Source organism: Pituophis catenifer, unplaced genomic scaffold (assembly GCF_029215685.1).
Source record: "Pituophis catenifer annectens isolate HBS135680 unplaced genomic scaffold, rPitCat1.0.hap2 SCAF_3, whole genome shotgun sequence".
Taxonomy (NCBI): Eukaryota; Metazoa; Chordata; class Lepidosauria; order Squamata; family Colubridae; genus Pituophis; species Pituophis catenifer.
The window spans coordinates 36555930-36574700 of record NW_027256883.1 but is presented as its reverse complement, the minus strand read 5'-3'; the positions used below and the strand labels follow the sequence as shown (position 1 = coordinate 36574700).

Genomic DNA, 18771 nt, shown 5'->3' with positions numbered 1-18771 from the left:
GAAAGTTTTTGTGTATATTTTGCATGTAACTAAGAAGGCTGCAAAATCAAATGTGTTGTCTGAATTTGCTCACATGAATATGTACATGTATGAGGTGGTAATCTAAGATGACTGCTATCTGTTAGCCAAGCTACATTGAAAAAGAGCCAGAAATCCCCATAGAAAGATATGTTTCCCATTTTGTTCAAATGTGTAATAAAGAAGCCTTTCCTCCCTCAATATCTTCTGGTCCAGGCATCAGCCTTTATGGTTGCTTTTCAGGAAAATTAGAGAGAAAGTATCAGTGAAGACAAATATGTATATTACCAGAGATAGATTGGTCCTAAAAATGAAAAAAATGTTCAGTGCAGTGTGACTAAAAGATCATTATTTTCAAAGGAGCTAAGAATAATAAACTACATACTAGTTCACCACTACAAAAGCATAGTCCTTGGAACAAGCTTGAAACCACCAGTACAGGTATATGAAAGCAGCTAATGTTTGTGTTTGGTAAAGGTTTTTATTTGATCTTAAGGTTGATTGTTAACATACAGTTTTATGCTATTTGTTGAACTATAACTAGTTCAAAAGTTCTGAGTCTTTTTTTTAAAGGCACAACTTAGAAGACTTTGGCCACGAAGTCCGCTAAATGGCTAAAACATTATTTGAGGCAACATATTAATTTGCAGGGGACGCGTGGAGCTGGTGATTTATTTTAAAATCCTTGAAGAAGTGACTTTATTTTCTATTTTTAGCTTGTAACTGTAAAATATTCTTATTTTACCACAGGATCTACTTCTGAGGAAGTATACATAGCAACTTTCTCTGACTTGATAGCCTCCAGATGTCTTGGACTGTCCTTCCGATCAGCCCCAGTCACTATGGTCATGCTTGGGGGGAGACACTGAAGACTTTAATTAAAATAAAGTATAATTTATTTGATTAAATTATGTATTATTTAAAAAAATCTTGTGTCATTACCTTCTTTGATCCTTGTTCTTCTTCCACACCATCTCCTATGACAACATAAACTACTTTTCTTCCAAATCTTTGAATTATGCGCTCAAAACAGCTTTCTTTTCCTGGAAAATTCAAGTATATTATCAAGCCCCAATCTGGGAAACAATAGTGTAGTTTATTTCAGTTTAGGAAGCAGTAAAACAGCTGGACACCTTTGCTTTATAGTGTAAAATAATTATTCCTGAACACCTGTACGTAGTAGATAATATTCATTTAACTTGATGCTAACATCATTAAGTTATAAATGGGCAATTGAAATAAATGTTCAAATAACAAAACCATAGATAATAAATGAAAGCATAACAAACCATTTAATGATCCAGATCAGAATTATCAATAACAATTAGTTCTAAATAATTATATGATCTGTTTTAACTGCTCAATGACATTTTCGATTTGGAATTTGAAGAATATGAACTTGAACATGCATAACAGATTCTATTCATTGTAAACACTCACCTATTTTTGTTGCGCTGTAAATATTTTCTATTGGAAATACCACACCCAAACCATATAGCAAGACTTTGGCAAGAGCTGGGATAAGCTGAGTAGTCGTTACTAAAATATTGACACAATTTGTCCTAGAAGAATGTAAAAAAGTATATTATAATAATCAAATAAATACTGCAACACCATAAGCAAATTATTAGTTTCATTTAAAAACCTAGAAGGAAAATTTACCCTAAAATTAAGGCTAGAAAGGGTTCATAGATGGAGAAATTATATTCATATGGAATCCAAAATACAATAACTACAAATTCTCTAGTTTCTGCTCTTTTTCTGGCTCTTGGTTCTTAAGACGACTGATACTAGGCGGTATAAAGCAGACCATCAGTGATGGATATTTAAAGGTAGGATTGTTCTCAAGAATTGATGGAGAATATTAATACTATATCCTTATAGTATTAAGGCAGATTCTGTGTTTATTATAGCCTTGCTCCCTCACCCCTCTCAAAAAATACCATAAGAAGGTTTATTCTACTTCAATATAGGATCATATTTCCCATAATGACCTAAGAAAGAGAGAGTGTCATTTGGTGATGCTGGTAAACTGCAGGAATTTAGTTGGAGTGCTGGTATTCTTGCTAGCTGTTCTGGAAATACCAGTTTTTCATAGCACAGAAACACTGTGTCCCAATAGTGAACATTTTGTAGTTGGTTGGACACTTGTGGAATGCAGATGTAGTGCTACCTGGGCACTGGGAAATTGTGGACTGAGCAGAGTGGTAAGAGTGGAGTCATACATTCCTTATGCAAAAGGAGGAGGAAAATGACAAGGGCCGTTTATGAAGAAAGAGTACATATGTCTACATGCCAACTACCTACTGTGAAACTCTGGAACTTGAATTCCAGCAAATTCTATTAGTGGGAGAATAGACTGGTGGAGAGGAAAGCTTGAAAGTCTGCATACATTCCTAGCTTGTCTCTCTCCCATCTTGGCAAGCAGTGGAAAGAAGGATTAAAAAAAATTATATAGAGCTTGATAGAAGAGGAGCTTTTTGTGTTCTAATAAACTTTTTGTGTTGTAATCATATAGATCCTTTTAAAAAATGATGAGACCTTTACTGGTTTGCTTGATGGGATATAATATAACAAAAGCAGAGAAATCTTGTCCTTATGCTCCATGTTTCAAATGCATGGAAGGTAGCATGTTTTCCTCTCTTTTGTCCCTTGAAGAAAGCTGGATGATCAGCATGCTATTGGTTAACAATGGTGTTTTTCTGACATTGTGTAATTATAGTTAAGAACTATTCTGCATGCATCATAAGACAGAAACTAAACAGTTATAGGATGCAGTACAATAGAAAAAGAATCAAGATTTATGAAATGTATGGCTGAAAAGATAGTAATTGGCCAAATCTACCTTATATGGCTATTATTGTGAGGTAAAACTGTTGTATGTGGGGAAGTGGTCTATATACTTTCTTGATTTTTCTGGAAAAGACAAGCTATGAACCTAAGAATAAATTTAATAAATTAAAGAGTTAAATTTTATTGCTATCTTGCCTGGGATATGTAGAAACTATTTTATATAATTAGTTAAATGATTCTATATAATCAATTAAATCTACCATCACTATCAACTAATCTACTATAGCATGATGCAGTAGGGGAAAAATGAAACAATTCATGTCCACTTTTATAACAACACTACACATCAATTCACCAAATTTTAAAATGCCATATTTTAGAAAGCTTTAATTTTAATTAAACCAACTATTCCTAGAAGTGCATAATGTATTAATTGTAACTTACAGAATTGTAAAATGTATTTTTATGTTATATGTCTCCAGTTAGTTTGCATTACTACCTATGTGAAATCTACTTACCTAGAGTGAATTAGTGTGAGTGCTTTCAGTGCAAGTGTTAACCACGAATCCGTAAGGGCTTCAATTTCTGCTCTAAGCTGCAACCAAGCTTCCCTCTTTGCTGGGCCCAGAAGACCTGCCAGGGGATGAGTGAGGGAGAACAAGCATTGTAGCATTTACATGTCAACTATAATCCATTATCATGTTTTACAGTTCTATAGAATTTACAGCTGTAAATAGGTGGGAAAACATAGCTATAAGATTCAAAAACTTCACACAGCAATGAGACAGTAGCTACATGGACAGGAATATTATGGATACTTGCCTCCAACGTTATTTTTATAGGTGTTATAGATTTCTTTTACTCGTCTGTATCGGAAAGCTAGCTTTCTCATCCAGTCCACTCCTCCACGCACCCCCGTTGCTAAGCATAGATTAGCACTGGTAGCTGCTGCAGGGAACCCATCTGTCCCAAAGTTATAGGTGCTGTTTTAGATGTAAGAAAGTTTTAAAAATTATCAGATGGTTCAAGATAACTGAATATTATACTGGCAATTTAGATGACTTGAAAAAGAATAGAAATAACGGTATTCAGAAGTTATTATAAACAAGCAGCAAACAAGCAAGCAAACAAAAACTTCAACTTTTTCAATCACAGTCCTACATTAGTTTAAATGTACCTTAAATCCTGGCCATTATCATCTGATGAAACATCATCAATATGAACTTGGTCACATTCCTATAATGGAGAAAAAAATCCACAATATTTACTTTAATTTGCCAATTGCAATACAAGAAATACTAACCATTTTTAAAGACATGCAAACCAACAATCATATTTACTTTTTATATTGCTATAGATTAATTCATAAAAGTAATTTTAGACATTATTCTTACAATTTAGGAAAAAAAACCCTGCATTTGGAAAGAAAGTTGTTAAAATAATTATGCATATTCTTATACATTTTCAGCCACCCTCAAGTTTTAAGTTATTCCAAAGGGTTTTCAGGCAGTGCGTGTGTATAACTCAAACCAGATTTCTTGGTAAATGTAACTTATTAGAAAAATTAAATCTGATGCTAACCACCAATGAAACTATGACCTCTGATTGCTGTTGAGCCACACACTAACACAGCCTGAGGCTAACATTTTAGAAGAGTGCAGACAAAAAAGAAAAAGTTATTTGTTTCCCACTATTTCTGCATTTTCTAAAAAGCGCAAACCCAGAGTAAAGTAGAAACACTTTGAAGATTTTCAGAATTCTCTGATTTACTTCTTAAAGCCACTGCATAAAACAAGTCCTTTATATGTATAATATTGATTTATCTGCTTATAATTAGACAAATGAATATACATTATTATCTGAACATTAAACAACAGATTCACTACTACTGTTAGTAGTGATATTTTACTGCTGTTTTATTTATAAATAAAACACCTTTCAGGATTGTATTTAACTCCAAGTAGAGTTAAATAGACTAAAAGTCTATTGCTTCTTTATTTTAAAAGTTCTAATGTGAATACCAATAGCAAAGATGATTCATTTGTAAAGCTGTAATACTCCAGAGCTGCATATTTCTGTGTTACTGGTTCTCTCTGAACAATTTTTTTCAATCTCTCTATGGGCTTGGAAGAAGGGAAGGGAGGTAGACGTGGAAAGAAACTCAAAACAGCTGTTCTCTAACAGAATTAAAATCATGACCCTTAACCTTTGTTTTAAAAAACATCTATTTCTCAGCCAACCCTCTCCCAGCAAGCAGTGAGTTCCAAGGAGGAAAAGACTTTGACCCCATAACCTTCTTCACCTTTCCTGAGGTCAACAACCTCAGATAAGAAGAACATCCCCCCCCCCCGAAGAATGGCCTCACATGATGACTATGAGTGTAAGTCTTTTAAATAGAGAAAACACAGGATATCTTTAAAATAGATGAAACAGCATTAGGACTTAAATACTGAATAGGTAGGATGACAAAAGAGAGATTGGATAAAACAAAACAAAACCTCTACAATCTGAAGTTTAGTAAAATCAAAGTCACAAACTTAAAAAATAAAATAAATATAATTATTTCAAAAATTACACATTTTTCATACAAAGTGTACTTCTACAATTCCGTATATTTATTCTGATTAAAATTATGTTCCATTGTTGGAAGAGAAATCAGAAATAAAGTAGAACAAAACTTCCATTCTCTAAGACATATTTCTCAGTTTCACACCAACAATGCACTGAACTAACACTGTATTTAATGCAAGTAGATACTTCCATCACCAATAAAATTAGCAAAAGTACAGTTCTTTGCGCTTTACAGGTAGTCCTTAATTTATGACTGTTCATTTAACAATATTTCAAAGGTGCAATGGCCTAGGGCAAACTGACATGAACTGCACTTGAACTCATGACTGTCCCATCTTCCCTATTGTCATATAATAGTAATTCTGGTGCTCAACAACTGGTTTGCATTTACCAGTGGTCATGTGATTGTGATCTCAACTTTTTTGCTGATTTCGGGCAAAATAACAGCCATAAGGGAAACTGGATTCGCTGAACAAGATCCATAAAATTGTCAAAAAATCAACTTATGATTGCAATGACTAATGATTGAAATTCTGGTCCCAGTTGTGGTTGTAAGTAAAGGTCTATCTATATATTTGCATTTTTGAGTGTGTGCCCAAACAAACATATACACTTTGCTTATTCATCGTAATTTACATTCAAATTTGCAAGCAGAATAGTTATTTTAAAACAACATAAAAAGTTCAAGAATAAAGTTTCTTTTGTTGATATTTTCAGGATCTTGCAGGTGAAGAAGAAAATAATTATATAAAACATAATCACCTTTTTATTGAAAAGAAATATTAATCTAATTTAATTCAAAAATTATTTCTGTAAAAGTAGTGTAAGGGAAGCAGGGAAAGAAAATGGATGGGGTACAGTTTTATTGGTTTGTTGGAGCTCTTATCCTTGGACCTTCTGGATTATATCCTACACTGTTTTGGACAGGTCTCAAAGTCTCTAAGGAAAGGCTCATGAGGCAAATAAAAGAAGAAAGGTGACTCAAGAATTATGGATTCAGTTGATTTTTCCTTTTCTCTTTCTCACATAAATTTTAAAAAGATAGTGTTAAGAGGATTGCTATTTTAAAAGATAGTTCCTACTTATATTATAAACTTTATTATAATAATCATTTTGTTTAAATTATTGATAATACTATTATAGTTCTTATCTTTTTTTTAAACAATGAGTGAAACTAATCACAGCAAATATATTCCTTAGGGTCAAATTACAAATAGCTTATTTTTTTAGCTTCTTGGGGAGGTCTGCTACTAAACTACTAAACTTTTCTAGGCCCTGTTATAATGGTAATGAAAATGTTCCATGTCAACTAGATGATTCTATCTACCTATCTATACTAGCTAGCTGGATTTTAAAAGGTATACCTAAAATTCGATGCAATATCTATTCCACTATTTGCTATTAATCAGTGTGAGATTTTTAGAAACATTCTTTGACTAAATTTCAGGTGTTAAAAAAAGCAAGTGAGATGCATTATTGGAGCACTGCTTTGGGTAAGAGTTATCTTGATGGCAGGGAAAGAAATAGTATCGAAAACAATTCAAAACAAACATACAGAAAAAGACCGAAAGAAGAATGATTGTGACAGAAAAGGGGAGAAAATGTAAAGAGAAGCCATTCTCAATTAAGAAGACAAAAGGAAAAATCAAAGCAGGAAAATTAGTCAGCAGGATCAATGTTTAGTATCCACTACAAAAGACAGGTAGAAAAGGAAACAAAGTTTCTTTTACTCTGGGAATGATGAATAAATAAATACAGAAATAATCGCACAACAAATTTAACTGACAGAATCCATTTAAATCTTCATTAATCTATTGTATCTATTTTCTAAACATCCTGTGCTTGGATTTTTTTTTTTTTTAAATAGAAAGAGGTATTTGTAGTATTGTTCAGTACCTAAGTTAAGTACAATTTTGACTTTCAATAGGTTTCAAGACTTAATTTCTGCAAACCTTAATTTGCTAAACTGGGACAATTGAGATTTGATTCAAATATAATTCACGTGCTAACAACTAGAAAATTCCTTTATTTTCACCAGTATACTTTTGGAAATTGATTGACTGACAATTTCAAAGCCTCTCAGAAAGTTCTGATGCATTTTAAATTACCAAACACATTTGTAAAAGGAATTAATAAAGTTCTGTGCATATTTATAATTAAAGCAAATAGCTACTCTTTAACATAAATGTCTTAGACTCTATCTAGAATTCTAAACATAGAAAAAATAATATCTAAGAAAAATGTGAAACTTTTGTAGAAATACTATTATTTCTTGTTTTTAGGTTTGACTAGCAAAGTATTTTTTATAATCAATATTCTGAATTTAAACTATGTCAATACAAGGATCCCTCATTTCAATCCTGAGCTACAAATATTGTCTTTTATTGGAATGTCAATACATTATGCCAAGTCATGTCATTTAACTATAATTCGTTAAATGTAAACAAATTATAACAATACAACTAAACTACAGTAAGAGATAGAAAGTATCTAAAACTGATACAAGGACACTTTGCGAAAACTGTTGGAAAACTAATTTAAATGAATAAAAGATACTACTAATTGAAGTGACAGACTGAAGTCACTGAACAAGTAAAAGAAAAGATAAAGATGCTGAAAGAAGGCCCAAATTAGAAATGGGCAAAAGTAAATGCAAAACAAGCAGTGATAAGTGCATGTACAAGTTGGTCTCCAGAAACCATATATCCTTCATATATAACATTTAGTTCCTTAGTAATTAGATAGTATTTATCCTAAATTATGTTCATGGAATGAAGGGAAGACAAAAAGTTCTTTAGATAGGAAAGACTGAGGCTTACTTTGCAAGAATCTAACTCACTATACAAAACAATTAGTTTACAGGTCCTTCATTTTTACAAATTTAAAATAAATGTTAAATATTATCTCAATATTTGCTTATAAATACATAACTAAATACAAAATAGAAGTGGAAATTCGTAGGTAACTTTTTCATGAAGTAGGATCATATGGTACATATATTTACATCATTTTATTAATTATATGTTCCTCAAATGTCTAGTGACACAGGAATGCAAACTCTATTTTATTCTTCATTGTATGTTACGAAAAGCAATGTAATAAAATTATAACAACAAATCTTGCAACTTCCAAAATCATGTTATCTGATTTGATTAAATGATAACATGTGCTTCAAGTAAATTAAAAAAAAATAAAGTAAATGTAAAGCAAAGACATTCTCAGGCAAAATGAAATGAAGGACATAGAAAGTCACTAAATACCTTTATACTTGATTAAAAAGGACAATACGAATAATATTACCAATGTAGCCTCTTCTGAGAATTAGAAATCATTACAGACTACAGATTCAAACATGCTGATCATAGTTAAAATGCAGTCCTGTGTTTGCTTAATCTTCCTAATTTACCATGAGGAAACTAACACCATGCTGTCAACTAATTGTTTCAGTGATTTGCTTTACAAAGTAAAACGAGCTGACAGGGAAATGCTCCATCAAAACTAGCTCTTTTCCTCTATCCTTTACACATCACAGTGTCCTTTGAGACTTGTTGGAGATTGGCCAACTCATAGGAAATGATCAGTGGATTCTCTGTTCCCCTCCTATCTGTCATTATGCAATTATCCTCCTGTTTCATTTTTCTCTACTGAACGAACAGTAGAGAAATTTGGTCCAAGTATGTGTGAGAACAAAATGTTTAAAACTGCAAAGCTTACATATCTGCAAAAATCTCTGCTTAGTAAACAAAAAACAAAAAATCCAGCACCTTAAATTCAGAACACATATTTCAAATTAAGAGCTCCATTTTTATTTCCAAAAAAGGAATATACCACAATCATTTATCAAACCTACTAAAGTAAATGGATTATTTCCAACTGAAACAATAGCAGGTATGTGAAATGATATACAGTTTATTCCATTTCTTTTCAGTTTTTCTTTTTCCTTGTCTTACTTACTGACCTGTTTGAAAGGTGTAAACCTAAAGATATATTTTTGTTATTAAAATTTGTTTTCTAAATTGCATGGGATTTTCAACTGACAAAAACTGTTCCTGCTACTGAAAGCATATTCAATTTTGTATAATGCCTTTTTATTGAAACACCATTAATTGATAGTATTTTGAAAAACACATTTTTCTTCATACTAGAAAAAGGAGAATATTCACACAAATATAACATTGAATCAATTTTCAAATACTCAGGTGCATAGATTTGTAATTTGCATAATACCCTTAACACAGTACATTTAGGCTATAGTTCTATATTTATTAGTCTGGACATAAAATCTAAACTTAGTGAAATTTGCACTTAGGCAACATGTATGGTTGCTAGTGGTGGGCAGAAGACAGACATGGATCTATCCATAGATATCTTGATAAAATGCAGTAGATTGATAAGAATTTTTCATTTCCAATAGTTTAAGAGCAGCAGTAAATGTCCTAAATTATAATATTGGAATGAAAAAAATGTGTAATGAGTAGATCTTTATGTTCATAATAGATTCATAATAAAACTTCTAGGCTCAGGATTAATACCTTTTAATTTTTATTCTTTAATCTTGGTGAGACAACTAAAGAATCCACAAGTTATCAAAATGCAAAATGGTACATATTACTAAATAAAAAATGAAGTCATAGTTGTCTTTGCAAAATGGTGAGATAAACAATATCACTGGATTAAATACCCCCACTTTTTAGAAGGGATATTTAGAAGGGTATAATAGAGCTGCCACTATTTATGAACTTCTGCCTAAAACTGAGTCAAATTTTAGAAAACTGTTGCAAGTTAGCAAATCCTAAAGAGTCCTTGAAAGTTAAAAAAAAATAAGCAGATGGGATTACAGCTATTATTTACTTTTATAATTGAAATACCCAATTCAGTTTGGGTGCCATTAAAACACATTCTGAGACTAAAGCTAAAAGCTATTCCAAAGCTTGCTGGAAAACAAACAAACTTTTTAACATTTCTCTTCTCACATTTTGCAGATATAAATTCGTGTTTAGAATCAATGTGTTTCTATAGTACCTAACATAGATCTCTTGGGGAAACTAGGAGAGATATCAACATAGACAATCATATGAACAAGATTAGAAATTATTTCAGCTGCTCTGCTAGGTAAATTAAAACTAAATTATGTAAGTGGGAAGGAATGTACCTCTATTAAATATTATCTTACAGTGATGATTTAAAATTTCTTTCTAAATAGAATATTGACATTGAATTGTAATTGTAGCCATGTTGGACTCTTTTTCTCATGGCCAACATAGCTGTTATTATTTTCATACATAAAAATTATTACAAAAATTGGTTTCTATTTTCATGCTATTAAATATTAATTGCATTTCAAAAGTGTGCTATTTATAATATACTTTTGTACATGGTTATTTTTACAAGAATTAAATGTATTTTATTGCACCTTTTATATATTTATATGTAAGGTAGTTCCTGCCTTACAACTGGTTGTTTATAATGGCCTATAAGATTTCCAAACATTGTAAAATGTCTTGCTGCCCTCTTCCCCATAGTCACATGACTCCCTTTGAGGTGCTTAACAACCAGGTCACAGTTATGACTGGTTGCAACCTCCCACCATCATGATCTGCAATGTTTTTTGGTGGTTTCCAACAAAATCGTGAATTTGGCAGAATGGATTTGGACTTACGGCCATATAATTTGCTTAAAAACTGTCATAAAACTGGGTCTGGTGGAGCCTTGCGTTTTAAGACATTTATGATGAAAATTCCATACCAACTGCAGTCGTAAATCAAGGATTATCTCTATGTGCAAGTTCGAACCACAAGCAAAAGTGTAAATTTCAGTTCTTATAAAGTCATAAAACATAAATTTGCAAAAGTATATATCTTTATATGCAACCATAATGCTGATGTGTGAAAAAAATATCACAAAAACCCATATTTTTTTTTCCAGACCTGTACTCATTGCCTCTCAGTTGAGAACAATAAAAGCTTAAAATATGTTGTGAACTGCATAACCCATTATCACAAAAATCTTTTAAAAATACAACATAAAACCATGTGAAAAAGGAACAACTATTGGTGAACCTGTCATCTTTGTCTGGTCTGTATTTTGCAACCATTTTCCCACAATAATTATCCTGTTCAGAGAGTAGAGAAAAGGTACAGATTACCTGTGGGATAGGCACAGATATAGAGAACAAAGAGAGCTCTTGAAATCCAATTCACTGAATTTGACAATTTGTGGATTAACAGTCAAAGAATTAAAACTAACCTTGAAGAATTTCCTTTAAAAAAAATAGAATGGACTTATACAACTTAAATTCCTACCAAAAAAATAAATAAAAATGACAATAACAAATACTGTGAGGACAAACACTAAAGTGAAAATCCTGAGAGTGGAAATTAAAGAATAGGAAAATGCTTGTGAAATCTGAATGTGTACACTTATGGACAATTTCTTCAGATAATATAGAAGATATTTAGATTATCACTTATAAACCTAATTTCTTTATACTATATATATTAATATGAAGATAATATTTTGTGTATATATTGATGAATTTTATGTAGTAAATTTAGTTCTGCTCAAATAAGAAAACTATATGCACAAAAAGAAAAATTAAGATGTACTGGTAAGAATTTTTCATGCTTATGTAACAATGAGAGTGGAACACAGCTGTTTCATTCTGAAACACAGCAGTTTATCAATACAGCTTAGCTCCTCCTGTCAGTAGACACTGCCACAAGCCAGATGGATCTGTCCATGTTCATTGTGATGTGTGACTCAAAAATATACCAAAGTCAGAAGTAATGATTCTTGCCCTTTTATTTTTATTCTGAATCAAAAAACAAAGATACCTCATAATAAAATAATTCTGACAAATGCCTGAGTTTGTAAGCTTTGCTTTGCTCACTAGTCAAAGATCCTAAATCCGTGATGGTGAACCTATGGCACGTGTGCCACAGCTGGCACGCAGTCTTCTCTGCAAGCACGTGAGCCATTGCCAGCTCAGTTCCACCGCGCATATGCGCACCTACTGGTCAGCTGATTTTTGGGATGCGCGGGGGTCACACGCGTATGCATGGGGAATACGGCGCTCATGTGCGGGTGTGCGTTGTGCCTCCCGTGGCCCATTTTTGGTTCCAAGAGGCTGCAGGGAGGCCTACTAGGCCCAAAATGGGGCACGGGGGTGCAGTGCGCCTCCCACGCAGCCGTTTTTGGTCCCAGGATACTGTGGGGGACCTACTAGAACCAAACAGGGGCAGGGGGGTCATGCACCCATGCACGGGGAGGGGTGGGGAGAGCGTGGGAAGGTCATGTGCTCATGCATGGGAGGGCGGCAGAAGGTTGTGCGTGCATGCGCAGGAGGCTGGAGCGTACGGGGGCGCACACATTGCATTATGAGTGCTAGCATGCTCATGTGCTATCGTGTGTGCACTTTCGGCACATGACGACAAAAAGGTTAGCCATCACTGTCCTAAGTAGTCCCAATGGAACACCAGTAGGATGACCATTCTTTGTCTTCCATAATTTTTCAGAATTGTACTTTAGCAGTGAGTGTGAATACTTCCACTGTATTGATCAATATCCCTGGAACTTCTTTAACTCTTAGCAGTAATATATGTAGCTTGTTTTAACAATAGGCTTAAATTATGAATCAGAATTCACATGTTATTTATTACCCAGAAGAAGCCAAATTATACAATTTGGACAAACATATTTTTGAAAAGAATATTTTTTAATGAAAATGTCCAAGGGAAAAAAAATCAAACACAACAACATGTACATTAAAAAATAGCCTCTCTAATTTCTTCTACACAATAAACGTATTTTTTCTCAATGTAAATAGATATTGATAACAATCTTATATATTCTAATCTGCATAAATAATTATACTGAATAAAATGTATTTCAAAATAATATATAGAATAATACCAGCCATCACATAGGTTTTTTTTTACAAGATCAAAATGTGTATAAATTGGGAAAAAAATAGCTAACAAGAGTTTTAAATACATTTAATTACAGGTAACAATATTTCAGAGTGCATGTTCTTTAATTCTATACAATTTCTACATTTAGTATAATTGCAAAATACCAATTACAAAGTTCTTGGCAGGTCACAGAGAAGTTACTACTTTGTGGACAACCATATAGTAAGAATTATCCTAGATGCAATGCTGGGAAACTAAGCAGGGTAAAATCATGTCTTCGCTTAATAACAATAATTATAATTAATTATGCAAACCTGTTGATAAATGAAAAAGTCGTTGAGACATTATGTGACTGCAACAGACTTATAGCCTCACTTCCATGGTTATTAAGTGAGTCACCATAGGTCATTAAGTAAGACATCACATGAATGCAACTTGCATTTTACTGGCTTTTCCACTGTCTGCCTGTGGGAAGCTGGCTGTGAAGCATGCAGATGATGACCACATGACCATGAGATGCTGCAATGATAATAAATGCCTGCTGGTTGTGAAATGCATGAATCTTAATCATATGACTGCAGGGACACTGCAGTAGCCCTAAGTGCATTGACCAGTTGGAAAGTTACTTTTTCAGTTACATCATAGCTTTGAACGGCACTAAATTGGACAGCCATTAAGATGGTTGTAGAGTTTTCTTTTAAGAAACTAAGGCCAAAATATTTTAACCCTACTTTCAATGTTAACATATTTTAAAATATATAAATAAGTTGGATACTTTATTATTTTAAAACCTCTTGTAAACATTTTTCATATAAAGCAATATATCTATATATTTAATCTTAGCACACTTAAAAATTTGAAAAATACAGACACAAAGGAACCTCTGAATAAACAGGCATAGTTGTAAAACACTGCCTCAATTCCACCTTTATACTATTATAAAATGCAGATTTCATTGTATCTAGTAAAAGGTTTTAATCTTTTTGTTCTTTCTCTTAAGAATGTTCCTTAATAATACTTCTAGATGTAAAAATTGAATGAAATAGAAATTCTGACCACAAATATTAAACACCTTGCAGTATTTGAAGTCTTTGTCCTGAGAATGCTGATTCCTACTCAAGTTCCTTCCCTCTTCATACTGTTGCCTTGAAATTTCTAGTTGAAATCTGGCAATGTCGAATAATTGACTCAGATCTAATAATTTATCCTAAAGTCTGTCTATTTACCTGTTGATAGAACTCTACAGCAGATATTTACCTAGATTACTTTATTCAGCAACAGTGATAGATCAAAAGCAAACTGCTGCTAAATCTGATCAATGTGACTATCAGATAACAAGTCCAGGCAGTAGCATCTCCTTGAATACTAGACTTTTGTGTGCTTATGGACCACTATTAACTATGGTAGCTTTATATAGTAGTCCTTGTATAGCTGTTTCTTTCTAGCATTACTGTCTTCTGGGAATACAGAACAAATAATTGCTTATCTACCTCTTTCATTATTATGCTAATGTCACCGTACAAATCTCTGCAAGTCAGAGCCAGGTAAGGGCTTTGGTGAGAGGAGGTTGTGTGGGACTTCAGACTTGCAATTATCTCTTTATTCAACTGGACTGTAAAAAATCTGGTCTCCCTAGCTGAGAATGCACTGTGGACACTTTTTCCACCATATCCAGAATAGGAGTAGCTGTACGAAAGCCAATTTATCTTAGAAACAAAAGTCTTTAAGAACCAGTACCTTAGTCTGTTCTTTGATCCTCCTTTTTATTATTTTCCTTTTATGTTGCAGCTTTCAGATTGTAAAGGACAGAAGTTTTCTAATTAATCTTTATAAGATGGTCCATGATCCATTAAGGATAAGGACAAATCACTCATGTGTACAGTAAATATTTATCAAATTATTTTACAAATCTCACACTTTTTTTAAAAATCTACATTTTTCATTATTTTAATATGCATCGTTTCTATCTATCATTTTAGACCTATCTCTGTTAACCCTTTGCCTCTTTATATTTTCACTAAATTTGTAATCTTTACTAATGTTGTAATGTAAAAGCACATATTCCAAAGGAACTATTCATACTTACCTAGTTATAATATTGCCAAAAGTCAGTACATATGCAATAATATGAGCATTTTTTAAACTGATGGCAGACTATGAAAACTAGCATTTATGAAAACTTTCATCCCTTATTTTAATACATTGGATTTCGGAATGAAAACATCGAGTGTTACAAATAATCCATTTTCAGAATTATAATGCGGATCTTAAGAGTAAACATGATACAGTAGAACTGAAAATGTCATATCTCACACCATAATTATTTTGTAATGACTTGAAAGGCAAAACAATTTATTTTTACAGTAATTTTGGATTTAATGTTTTGTTTCTAGGTCATTAATCTAAGCTTTGAACAGATGTTTTTCATTCACTGCGATCTAAAATCCACACAAAATCATGCATATTCATAGTAACAGGAAAAAAACTGTATTTACATGAACATACTGAATACTAGGGCCTGCTGAAATGGGTGAACAATAATAATAATAAATAGGATCTGATTCCAGGAGAAATAAGTGTTCCACAAATTAAAATGACCAAAATAACAATCTTTATTGAATAACAACAAACTTGGAAGAATGCCATTCTTCTGAACAAGTTGTTGCAGTTATACCATAACAATTTTTGTAATCTCATTTTATGTTAACAATAGCTCCAGGTTTAAAAAATAACAACTTTTGCCAGTAGCAATGTGGTTTAAGATGGTTACTGACAAACTAGAAAATATTCTAAGATTTATAGAGATAGTATAAATTGAAAAAAATGTAACCGAGAAAGCTATAACATACTAGCTATTTAAAGTCTTGTACCTTTCATTTTGCACTAAGAAAATTCATACAAATTGACAAACTTGTGCAACCAAGCATATATTTTTGAAAGTCTCATAATTGTAAACTATATAAAAACTTAATTTTTCATTTTTTTTGCAACAACAAACAATAATTATTTATTGGAAAAATTCAGCAGGCTTATCTTTATTATCATGATTTGTCACAGAGTCAACCAGATGTTCAGATGGGATTTCCCCCCCCCCCCCCTTATCTTTATTATCTTTCAAGGTAATGAAAGGATTGTGACTTTCGACCATTTATTAAGAGTCTACTCAGGATATATAATCATAGAGTAAATTTAAATAATAAATAATAATACAGATCTATCTGTAGAAGAATATTTGACCTAAGAAGTGAAATTAAATACTCCTTCTGGTTTCTGGATTTTCTTATTTACTTTATCCTAACTGGATCATTTGTGCTTGATGGTTTTTAAAAGCATTATAATGATATGTTTAGTTCAGGCTTGCCGATTTAAAAATGTTTTAAGATATGATAAGCATTATGGAGGACAGGGGCCTAATTATATGATCATGCAAATATTATGACTTTTAAAGACAGAATTTGATTGATCACCAATCCATATCATTTTTTTTGGGTCATCATTTACGGTGAATGCTAAGTTATTTTTTAGCATTACTCTACTTTTACATTTACTTTTCAAAAATTTACTTGACTTTTCTATTAAAATGTTCAAGATGGCTTAAAGTCTAGTAACAAAATAGCAATAGTATTATTACCTAATGGGGTATGAAAATGGAGGGATAGGGAGGACAAAATTAATAAATATTTCAGGATACAGTAGGATTTTTACAGATTTATAGTTTGCCACTGGAGGTCAGAAAGGAAAAAACAGAGAGTTCAAATAATATCGTTATGGTGATATGTATTAAGAATTATTTTGGAGATCTAACAATAAAATACTTTTAAATAAACTTTTTATTTTATTTACAATTGTGTAGAGCATGAAATGTATCTGTGTAATGCATTTAGCCAGACCTGATTCTGAAAAGGGAGTTTTCTGTATATCCCTATGGGATATACAGGGAGTTGGAGTGAGAGGAAAAATAATCTACTATTTATGGCTCAAAGAAAGGGCAAGATCTACAGAAATGCTGCACTTTATCATTAACAATATAGCCTATATATTAATGGGATGTAAAAGAAAGTCCCTGAAGAAATCCTTAATGAGGCCAACAGTTTTACTTGAAATAAACATTTTAGCTTTTTCAGTTTTAAAGATACCTTAAAAGATGCTTTAAAAGTTGTATAGAACCATTTTATCTGATCTGAAAATGAGTTGAATTCAGTGGAGCTTTTATAAGCTCTCAATATCCAGTTTCTGTCAACAGCTTAGAAAAATCTTTTGGAGCAGGTGAATTTTCAGACACCTGTCAAGTACAGTACCATGCAAAGAACTTGGCAGCAGTACAATTATGATGTAACTGCGCCACCTGGTCACCTTTAAATTAGGTTTTCAGATAATAACTGAAAACACTGAGTTTTATATGCCACTCTAACAAAAAAGGTAAAAGCTTGTGCATAAAATGAAATTGGATAAAGGTACACTTTTGGCCATGGCTGCTGCCTGAATGTTCATAACTCAGATTCAGAATTATGTCCTGGAGCAATACTGTATTATGCTATAACTTTGTGTTAATATGCTAACACCTAATCCAAGGAAAGTTAAATATTTATGTCAGAATCAGTAGTTTTATCAGTTTGGAGCACCCATCTGCTTTATGGATTACATTCCAAATTCTTATCAGTTCAACCTCAAAAAGTTCAGTACGGAAAGAACAGAGTTGCTATTATGATGATGAAACTATTCCCTAAATACCGAGGTTACTTGATTAAGACATAGAGGAAAAAAACTGCACCAGAAAACCATATTGAAATAGTTGGACACCTCAATAGCAATAATTAATGTCAGTATGAATCACTATTTTCTGAAACTGTTTTTTTAGGATGAGGTAACCAAACTAACAAGCTATGCATTAAAATACAAAATGATGATTTATGAATATTAAGCAATAAACTGATGGATTTGTATTTTATTTTCCCCTCTAAATTCTATATTGCTTCAACATGCATTTTAAGAAAATTACAGAAACTTTTTGCAGAAAGTTTTCTAAAAAAGGGTTTTAAAACAAAGATTGCAAAAGGCACAGAAATTGAAGAAATAAGAAAATCTTTTTCTTTGCAATAAATTATAAAATGAATCATAATGTCTTATATTTCTGCAACAGAATGCATATTATATTTATATATATATGGCAACCACCACACTATTCCTTTCAGGCAACACAGAGACTAATTTAATATATTTTTCATAGTAGAAAAATAAATAAGAAGCAGTTTAAGGAACATAAGCAAGCACCTCAGTTCTAATTTAATGATAACCTTTGCTAAATATTTTTTAATGTTAGCAGATATTATGACCATTTCTTAGATAATGAACTGCAACACTGTTTATTTTTTCATCTACATTTGAAACAGTTACAGTTAAGGTAATTATACCTTTATCAATAAGACATTCCAATTGAAATCCTAATGTCAATAACACTCCCTTGCATAGTAATAGATTC

The 18771-nt window shown here is 32.1% G+C and overlaps 1 protein-coding gene across 7 annotated transcripts in view; it reads right to left on the bottom strand.

The window, feature by feature from the left end:
* Nucleotides 1-18771, bottom strand: part of EYA1 (EYA transcriptional coactivator and phosphatase 1) — a 78059-nt gene that overhangs the window by 7751 nt on the left and 51537 nt on the right. For all 7 annotated transcript variants that reach the window (XM_070942216.1, XM_070942218.1, XM_070942217.1 and 4 more), the window contains 5 exons: nt 3989-4047; nt 3634-3794; nt 3330-3444; nt 1459-1580; nt 961-1061 (listed from right to left, as the gene is read on the bottom strand). In XM_070942216.1, the coding sequence (XP_070798317.1) occupies nt 961-1061; nt 1459-1580; nt 3330-3444; nt 3634-3794; nt 3989-4047 (558 nt within the window). The remainder of the gene's footprint in view (nt 1-960; nt 1062-1458; nt 1581-3329; nt 3445-3633; nt 3795-3988; nt 4048-18771) is intronic.